Here is a 9723-nt window from a genome sequence, read left to right on the forward strand (position 1 = left end):
GAGCCACATGTTGAGGACAGCAAAGTAGGAAGACAGAATGACTGTAGCTCCTTGACAACATTAAGGAGCCACCTACCTGTTGATGTCTTATGTAAAAACAATCAATTAAGCAAACAAAAAGCCTATTTGGTTAATCCATTGTAATCAAGTTACTGTTCCATGCAATCAAACACAGTCTTAATTGATAGACTATTAAGACGTTTAATGTGCCATGATAAAAAGTGGATGCAAATTGACTGTAGAGTCTTTTAGAACAGTGCCACTCAAACTTTCATGCATATATACCACTTGGGGACCTTATTAAAAATGCAGATTCTGATTTAGTAGGTTTGGATTGGAGTCTGAGATTTTGCATTTCTCACAAGCTTGCAGCTAATACTGATGGTGCCAGTCCTGGACCACACTTTGAGTAGAAAGGAGTTGAAAAATGACAGTTCTTTTGTCAGTCTGCTCCTATGTTGAAGCTGTTCTGTTTTTCTTTGATATGCTTATTATTTAGTTAAAAATCTGCAGAGGACTCACTCAGTGCATTTTCAACAAAAAGTTAAGGTTTTATTTAGAATTTCATTTTAGAGACAAAAAAGCAGTTCATTTTGTTTAGCAAAATAAATTTAACAAATGCATTTAAATAAGGTAAACTCAAGACTTTTGTGGATTTTTTTCTTCATGACTTGCTTTTCTGCCAGTTGGAGTTTCTGTCTTCCAGCCTAACTGGGTTCTTTCCAAGTTAATGCAGCTTTAATCCAAGGAACTGCTTTATGAAATCTGAATGACTCAAACATCCCTCTGTATTCTCACTCGGCCTCAATGCATTAAATGAAACATAAGGAAAACAACTTAGGGAAGTAGATTCAGAAGGAAATGTTTCTCCCTCTTGGTCATGTTATCTTTTCAACAGAGGCCTTGCCTGCCCAGAAATAGATAGTGAAAGTCAATTGTTACCAGGAGTTGATGGTCAAAAGCAAACTTAGATGGTTTTCACACCAACTGTCATCATGACCCAAAGGGAAATGCAAGCCACACCACTTTCCTAGCCAAGCCACTGCTCTGCACAGAAGCTGCACATAGCTTCCTTTTGTTATTTTCTTTTCTAGTTATGTACATTAAAAAAATACAACATTGTGTTAAATAGCAGGACAGCTAACAGTGGAACATACAACACCACACTGAAAAACCAAAATAGCTTGGTTAAGCCGCGGAGAGAAATAACAGATGGTCTTCACGAAGAGAAGCTGCCAATGCCCACCATCTCCTTAATCTGTGACGGATCTGCACTCTGAGGGTAGACCTTCCGACCGCCGCCACTGGGCCAGGCGCTGCTTAAACCATTTCTGGAGGAGGGAAATGTGCAAAATTACCTGTCACATACTGAAATAATGAAACCATTATTTTCATAAAAGGAAAGGAAGTCCATTCCCTTCTAAAAGGTAGCCTCTGTGGCCCAAATGGAAAGGAAGAGTGCAAGGAATGTGTCCATGGGGATGATTCTTCTCACTGTGACACTTACCTTTCCTGCCTCAGGACCTTTGCACATGCTGTTCCTATGTTTAGAATGTTGTATCTTCATTCTTTATCCGATAATCTCCCTCTCACCCTCAGGTCTCAGTTTAAATAGAACCTTCTCAATGAAGCCTTCCCTGACCACTTTATCTAAACTAGGTTCTCTACCCATTTCAGGACTTTGTCACCTTCACAGAACTTTTAACATCTGTAATTATTTATTTGTGTATTCACTTTTTTTTTTTTTTTTTTTTTTGCTGAGGAAGATTCACCCTGAGCTAACATCCGTACCAATCTTCCTCTATTTTTCAGTATGTGGGGCACCAGCACAACACGGCCGCTAACAGGAAACCAAACCTGGGCTGCCAAAGCGGAGCATGCTGAACTTAACCACTAGGCCACTGGGCCTGGCCTTGTGCATTCACTTTTTAATCTGTATTTCCTTCTAGAATATAAGATCCATGAAAGCAGAGAGTGTATTCATCTTATCACCATTGCATCCTTAGCACTTAGCACAAGGGCTTAACAGTTAGAGATTAATCAATATTTGTTGAACAAATAAAAGAAATTGAAGCATCTCCTTCAATTGCCCCGGATAGATCTCTATGGCTGCTATATCTCATAAATGTGTGCTGATCTTACCAGGGGCTTCGCTCATCGGTAGCACTTAGTAGGCATTTGTTGAATAAAATGAATGGAAAACTGAGCACTGGACAACCTCAGAGAACTCCATCTTGGAGATCCATGGAGTAGGCTAGCTTGATCTCTCCAGCTCCAGGGCTGCTGAGCCGTGAGAGAAGATAAAGGGGGCCTCCTACAGTTTACTCAGAATCTTGTAGCTCTTCATGACCCAAATATTCACACCTCACAAAAGTGACCATGGGTTTAGGGAAGGACCCAGATGGGATGCTCCTACTCATGGTACCATGTGAAGGCTGATATTTTTAAATGTTGTAAGGCTGTGGCTGCCTTTATTATGTTACTGACGGGGTGGGGGACTCTGCAAAGAGGAGATAAGGAGACCCATGCTGGGGAAAAGGCAGGGGTATGGACCAGGTTGGCCAGGAGGAAACTGAGATTTTTAAAAAACAACTTTGAAGAGGGACTAGTGAGGAATGCGAAGCAGCAAGCATTGATCCACATGGGAGAAGGTGAGTTAGAAAGCTCCATGGGAAGTCAGGGCCCCACGCTCTATTCTCCCGCTGTGCTTCCCAACCTTTCACGCATCATGGCCAACATTGAGAATGATGATATTTTCATGTCACACTGGTGTAGACAGGCAGCTGCTTTTGTAGGTGACCATGGGGGGCTCTGTAGTCCTGGGCCCCACCAACAGGCAGGTCTATTGTAACCAATTGGCTATGAGAACTTGAAGGAGTCCCTAAAAATAGAGCCAGTCAGCTCAACTAGAAATGAAGAGGTGAGCTTAGGGGGTCTCTATTGTCCCTTCTGGCGTTTCTAAACTTCACCTGTTCCAGGGGTAAGAAGATGAGGGGATGGAAAGGAAGCAGAAAGAGCACAGCTGTGGGATGCCAGACCTGGGATGTGCTAATGGAGACGGTGTGATGAGAAACGTCTAGAGGCCTCCTTTCTCAGCATTAGTCGACACCTGGCCAGATGCAGATTTAACCTCAGAACAAATAGGTGGGTTCTAGAGCCATACTTGGGAAGATCTCATCTCTGCAGAGATCTGGGGAGCTAAAAAGCAGTTCGGCACAAGCCCAAGACCAGAGGAAAGTGTGAGAACCACAGCGGAAGGAGTGCTTCTAAGGATCAAGGATCAAGAGCTAGCAGGAAGTGAGGCCACAGGGCCATTTAGGGCTCTGCACCAACGCTAAGCTGGCTGCACCGCATGGGACCTCACCTACAACTCGACCTAACTCTGCAACCGAGTTTACACACTGAAATGCCTTACACAGCTGTTAAGATCAGTTGTTGTATACACCTTTGTACTGTGGGGTGGCAGCAGGGAAAAGTAATCTAAAGCCAGGAGCAGCAGCCTACCCTTAGGGAAGTCTTCCCTATGGGGGTTGTTCTCCGGGTGCCATATTTTGCTCTTGGGGAGCACTAAGCTTAAGGAGAAGAGAGAGCTCATGTAACTTCAGTGGCTTTAACCAAAGTTCTACTGCTAAAGGTGGGCACATTTTCTCTGTAATCTGTGTGTGTGTTCAGTTAACTGTGGAATCTGGTGTGAGAGCAGCATGGCTCCAGTTTCATTAATGAGGCAGCTCTGTGGGGGTTTCAAGACTACAAGGTCTGATTCAATAGGATTTCCAGTTACTAGAGCTGAATAAATAGCAGAGTTTTAAAGACTGACTAATTAAAACTTGGAGGAGGAGAGTCTCATTTTCTATCAGGATTCGTTTAAGACAAAATGATCCAGCTGGCCTCATTCAGAAGCGCCACCCAGCTTTACACCAGTAATGAAGCAGAATATTCATGTATGGTTACCGAAAATAACTTTAGCAAGGACCACATTTGTGAACTGGTGAGTTGGCATCCAAATGCTTAACAAACTGAGCCCCATTGGGGGATGGGATGAGGTTTAAGAAAAGCTCAACTATTTTCTGAAGATATATATTTTAAATCAAGTATGTATATAGTAATTTAGCAAACTAGTTGCTGTCCAACAAAAACCAGTCAACACTTTGCTTGCTTTTTCTCCCTAATCTTATCACATCTCACTCACATCAATACTAATTTTCCATCTGGCTTTATCCTTCCCTTCTTTGTTTCAGTCATCCCCTGGGAAAGACATTCATCCCTCACTTGCTTATAAATGAATGCCCGCCCTCATTACCCTTGCCCATTGATGGAGATTTATTTACTCCAGTGAACAGATGACAATTAGACACTGTGATGGGGAGGGGTTGAGGCAAAATAACATTGGTCCATCCTTTTCTCTAGTAACTAACATTTCATTCTTTTCAGGGGGAGACTTTAGAGGTCTTTATTCCACCGATAAAACATCTAACAACTAAAACCACTGAGTTCTGGGAACAGTCCCAGGACATCAAGAGGAGATAAAAATATTGGAAACCTCTCTAAGAACCAACGCCAGCTACACTGGGCTTGAATTAGTGATAATAGCAAACACCAGATCATCCCAACCTCCCAAGGGGCTGACGAAAGAGCTTTCCCAGCTCCTTCTAACACTGACTTCAAAAAAAAAAAAAAAGACACAGGGGTTGGGATTCTGTAAGGTTTATCTAATTTAAAGGTAGGAGATATCTAATTACTGTCATGAGAAAAACTCATTCTAGGATCCCAGCAAACGCAAGTTGAAAAGTTGTTTCTATTAGAGCACCCTTCACCTCACTCTGGCTTCCTCTAGGTGTCCCCCCATTGCACAGAACATTGTCCTACAGTGGGACAGTTTAAAGAGGACATCAAGGCCCCCAGTTAGAGAATGTTCCAACCTTTAGGCCCTCTTGCCTCTGCCAAGGAATCAGCAGCGTGAATCAGCTCTGGTTAACTATCTCACAGGGGCATCTCGTGCTTATTTTTCTTCTACTAAAGCATTACTTGTTCTAGGAAAATGGAGAATATGATTCCAATTCTGGAGGTGGGTGGTGTTAGGGATGAGGGATCAGGCATATGGAATAATATTATTTTGTCTTTGGTGACCTTTCCTGGTGGAAATGGGCAACAAAATAAAGAATAGAAAGGGGAAGTGCTGATAGCAGATGCCGCTGATATGTAGGCCCAGCAGACCTTGGACTTCATGGAGTTATTTAAAGGGCCCCTACGAGGCTGCTATAAATAAAAATAATTTTGTTAATGCCTGAAAGTTCATCATGGGGCACTCTATCTCCAGAAGACACTTTGCTGTTTGAGAAGATTATAGAAGAAACCATTCTCACCCACAAGTCACAGGGTGGGGAGGGTTGGGAGGGGCTTGGGGTGTAAAGGATGGGAAGTCAGAAGATGAGACCCAATCCAGTATGGAGTGACAGACACAGGCATCCTGAGGTACCTAGGATGGCTTTTTCCCTGAACTTGCTACATTTTGCCTCTCTGAGCTCCAGGGTCTCAGCTGCTGCTCTGCAGGTCTAGGCAGGAAGACAGAGGGGCAAACAGAGCTGTGGCAGCCTCAGGGAGGAAGAAGGTGTTGTCCCACGGCAGGAAAAGGAAGCCAGAGGCCCTGCTAGGAGGCTGACTCACCCCCACACCTGCTCATTTCAGGGTTGGGTCTACCCTTTGCTCATATGAGGAGCGGAGCAGAGGAGAAATGGGAGAGGGGCTGCCCAAGAGGGGCAGACGAACCTGCTGCGCAGAGGTGAAGTGGCTGACCTCAGTCACAGACAGAAGCAGGTGCCCGTTCTCTCCTCCTGCCCCCACCTGGTTTCATTTCAGTTTTCTTATATAAGGTGCATCTCAAGGAAAGATTGAATATAGCTTGGAATGACTCTCATTTAATGCATAGATTTTTTTTTCAGGAAGAAATATAACATAAATCGAATTTTCAATCCTTCCCTCCCACTCTACCCAGTTGTTTCCATTCTTCCTCTGTAGAGGCAACATAGCATGAGGTTAGGAGCCTGGATCATGACCCAAACTGCCAGAGTTCAAATCCTAGCTCTGCTACTTTCTAGTTGCAGTCTTGGGCAAGCTTTTCAACCTTTCCGTGCCTCAGTTCCCTCATCTGTACCATGGGGATAATACTACCCACCTCACAGCATTGTTGTGAAAAATAAATGATTTAATACTTGGAGGGTACCTGGAACAATACGGGGCAAGTATTAGCCATTATAAAGGTTAACATAATTATTCTGCTTCAGAGGTAAGGGAATGATGGTACCTGGCCACAGGAGAATCAGAGGCTGAGAAGAGGTTAGACCCTTAGTTGGTACTGGGCCCACAATAAATCCATAGCCTTCTGTTTAAAAGATGAGTTATTATTGTCTCTGTGATCACTCCTCTTTTCTAAATATAGCGTGGGATTTTTAAATGATAAAACTTCAGCAGGCTGCCTCCTCAGGGAGTTCAAAGAAACATGAGCTCTTTGACTTGGGTTACAATAAATCACTCTCCATTAAGTTCTCGTTCTGGTTAGCCTGTTCCCTTTTGCTAAAAACAGACATGCTTGACTTTCTATGTGACTTAGGAATGAGAGGGTTTTCTAGGGGCAGGTTCTCCAAAGTGCATCTGGCTTAATTAGTAAAAATCATTTTGGATGTGGGGTCTTGGTTCTAGGATCCACTGGAGCACCCATTACAAACTTTTAAGCCTCCACTGAGTATGGTTCATGAAGACAGGACAAAGTCCCTGATGCTCTGGTCTGTAAAACGGGAAGAATAAGAATGTCTCTGCTTTAGAGGTGAGACTAGAGGGGTGAAGTGCTTTGGGCTCCCACAGGAGAGAGGCTAGAGCAGCTCCAGGTGGTATTATGCATCACTAATTGTCTTTCCATGACCAAAGGGAAAATAGAGGTCAGAGTTTAGACAGGGTTAAAAAAAAAAAAAGTCAGTTAAAGGAGCCAACACGGCACCTAGAGGTTAATCATGGGCAGTGTTGCATTCTCTACCCTAAACAATTTTCAGGGTAATATAGGAGCTTTAAAAAAACAGATAAATTAATGCACTTAAGGGGACATCTGCTTCCACTCCCTGCAGCTGTAATGTCAAATGTCTACCTTCTTGGAAAAATCCAGAAAAAAACTAAACCTTAGAGCCGGAGAATTTTTAAAAATCCGAACCAAATCTCTCTGGCTCCACGCGATGTTAGCTCGGTAGCTAAGGGGAAACTGCTGCCTGACGTGGTGGAAAGAGCAGGCTTAGCGACCGGAGCCATCCTGGCAATTCCCTCCCTCTCGGCCTCAGTTTCCTCTTTCACCAAACCTAAGGACTGAATTTATTACAGCTGATCGCTAGGGTCCCTTCCAGCTCTGACATTCCCGCCGAGAACAGATGTGAGGGCGCTGGGCGCGGAAAGCGCTCACGGCACCTCTCCAGAAGGTTTCGCTCACAGCCCAGAGGAGAAACGGCCCGAGAAAGCGAGGCAAGAGTGGATCGGGGACGCTGCTCCCAAGCCGGAGGGAGGAGAGCGCGCTTATCCCGGGCTGTAGGGGAGAGTGGAACAGCAAGGAGAAGGAAGGGTGGACGTGAGGCTTCTAAGCAGCTCCTGGGGGAGCCACCGCCGGCTGGGAGAGGAGGGGCAGACGGGGCGCCCATGGCGCCGGGAAGCTGGGATGCGGCGGTGGGAGCGATGCAGGGTCTGAGCGCATGGGATGGGGCTCCCGGGGTGCGGGCAGAACCGATGAAAGATCAGGGGGAGGGCGGGAGGCGAGGGCGACCCCCACATTCGCGAGACCGCCCAGGCTAGGCTGGGCGCTGCGGTCCCGGCGGGCAGGAGTCGCGGCGCGTGCCGGGGCTCACCTGGGTCTCCTCCTCGGAGAGGCCGGCCTCGGCCGCGATGAGGCACAGCGTGGTGGGGTCCGGGTGCTTGTTGACCTTGTTGAAGTTGTACTCCAGGATCTCCACCTGATCCTCAGTGGGGCCGCTCGCGGTCTCCGCCGACATGGTCCCGGCGCGGCTGCAGGGGAGGGAGAAGCGGTGGCGGTGAGCGCGGGCGGGCGGGACGCAGGGAGGGACGGAGATCCGGGGCGCGGCCGGCACCCCCAGCCCGCGGGGCTGTCCCCTCCCGCCGTCGCACGGCCGCGCGAGTCCCCGGCGGCTGACGGCTGCGGCGGGAGCCTTCCCGGGCTCCTGCCCGGGGCGCGCCTTAGTGGTCCACAGCTGAGCTGCGCGTCCTCGGCCTCGGGCCTATCTGGGAATTTCTACGGCAACTTTCCCCGGGGCCCCTGGTCTGGGATGGTGGGAGGAAGATGACGCCGCGCGCCCTCCCGGCCCTAAGGCTCTAAGGAAAGAGTGGAGGAAGCGCGGGGTGATTTCGAAAAACCTCCTTCAAAGCTTCCCTCCGCGGAGAGGGAGCTCCCCTGGGCACAAGCTCGGCAGATCCCGGGGGCGGGTACACCCGAGTCCCCTGCGGGGACGCCTCACCCGTACGCGTTGTTCTGCGCTCAAGTGGTTTAGCACTTTGGGGCCCTCGCCAGGGAGGGCTGTACACCCCACCTCTCTTTCAAAGAAATGACCCACAGGACAGAAGTTACTTCTCAAAGTTGGCGAAATGAGAGCGGCGCTTTTAATCTCTCCCTTTGGCAGAAGTGGAGATAGGTCCGCAGAGATAACGATTTACCCCTGGAGTTCCTAAGGCCGGGAACTGAGCATCGGGAGAAATTTCCACCTGAGGTCTTGTGTGAGTCACTCCGCAGGCTGTAACCTCCTTCCCCACCCCCCCTCCCCCGCCCCACTTTTTCTAACTGAAGCCGTGAGTACCAGGCCTCCAGCCAACCTCGCTGTTCCCTGCCCAGAATGGCCTGGCCGTTGTTCCACCGAGTATGGTAGAGAGCCCACTTCACTATGTGCCTCGTGGTCGAGGACTTCCAAGGTAGAGTCAAAACCCTACTGAGGAGGGTCTACAGTAACTGCCTTTTAAAATCTCAGGCTTTCCCCGTGATTGTATTAAAATTTACTGCAAAGTCAAGATAATGGGTCCCTTACTAGCTTCAAGGTCTCTTATATTTCCTTCCTTTAGAACCAAACATTGCTCAAGCAGATTTTGGGCAACATGTCTTCCTGCTGCAACTTCATTCCTAAGCACCTCTGAACTGGAACCCCCCCCCCCAAAATTAGCAGATGTGCACCATCCTTTCCCTCCCGCCAGTTTAAGATATACTGAGGTATATAGAGTCTTCAAGATCCTGGCTATGGATTTGGTACAGACAGGTTAGGACTTGATCTTGCTGACAGTAAAAGAGCAGCACAAGACTGGGAATCACGTTGGTTTGTAGTTTTAACAATCAATTGCAAAATCACCCAACACGAGCCTGCGTAGGTTTTGATATGGTTTGTGCCTGGGGATGAGCCACACGCTCTGCTGATCTGCCTGCATAATGTACCTGAAGCGGTTACAGCCTTTTCCACTGACTTGCATTTTGTGCTCCCCAAATAAATGTCTTTACCGCTCCTCTAGGTCACTTGAAGGGATGTTCAGGTAGGATAAAAAGCCATTCTACTGTGAGAAGGTCTTGGGCTCAAGCCACTTGTCAGGTCACTGTGAAATCTCCCCGTGTTTTTAGGGAGCTCTGCGTTCTTCCGCCTAAAAATCTATAGCAGTGATTCCTGTCACAGACCTGAGGCAGGAGGGGTCAAGCCAGGTCAG

General features: G+C 47.4%; 1 protein-coding gene across 4 annotated transcripts; it reads right to left on the minus strand.

Moving 5' to 3' along the window:
- Positions 1–526: 526 nt before the first annotated feature.
- HOPX (HOP homeobox) lies at positions 527–8765 on the minus strand. 4 transcript variants are annotated; one of them, XM_087434369.1, is made up of 3 exons: positions 8698–8765; positions 7878–8034; positions 527–1331 (listed from the first exon to the last, which is right to left on the minus strand). In XM_087434369.1, exons 2-3 carry the CDS (start codon positions 8019–8021, stop codon positions 1254–1256), a joined length of 222 nt encoding a protein of 73 aa, XP_087290495.1. In that variant the 5' UTR covers positions 8022–8034; positions 8698–8765; the 3' UTR covers positions 527–1253. The 4 variants fall into 4 exon arrangements, with proteins under 4 accessions (XP_087290495.1, XP_004419143.1, XP_087290493.1 ...); XM_004419086.3 differs by lacking the exon at positions 8698–8765 and adding an exon at positions 8502–8663; XM_087434367.1 differs by lacking the exon at positions 8698–8765 and adding an exon at positions 8401–8490.
- Positions 8766–9723: the final 958 nt, after the last annotated feature.

Source organism: Ceratotherium simum, chromosome 8 (genome assembly GCF_057802395.1).
Source record: "Ceratotherium simum simum isolate JZ-2026a chromosome 8, ASM5780239v1, whole genome shotgun sequence".
Lineage (NCBI taxonomy): Eukaryota > Metazoa > Chordata > Mammalia > Perissodactyla > Rhinocerotidae > Ceratotherium > Ceratotherium simum.

What these genes read in the sequence shown, in the direction of transcription:
- HOPX (XM_087434369.1), bottom strand. Translation starts at nt 8,021, where the DNA reads ATGTCGGCGGAGACCGCGAGCGGCCCCACTGAGGATCAGGTGGAGATC. An exon ending in TCTCCGAGGAGGAGACCCAG is followed by an intron (nt 1,332 to 7,877) that starts GTGAGCCCCGGC and finishes TCCCTCCTCCAG; the next exon opens with AAATGGTTTAAGCAGCGCCT.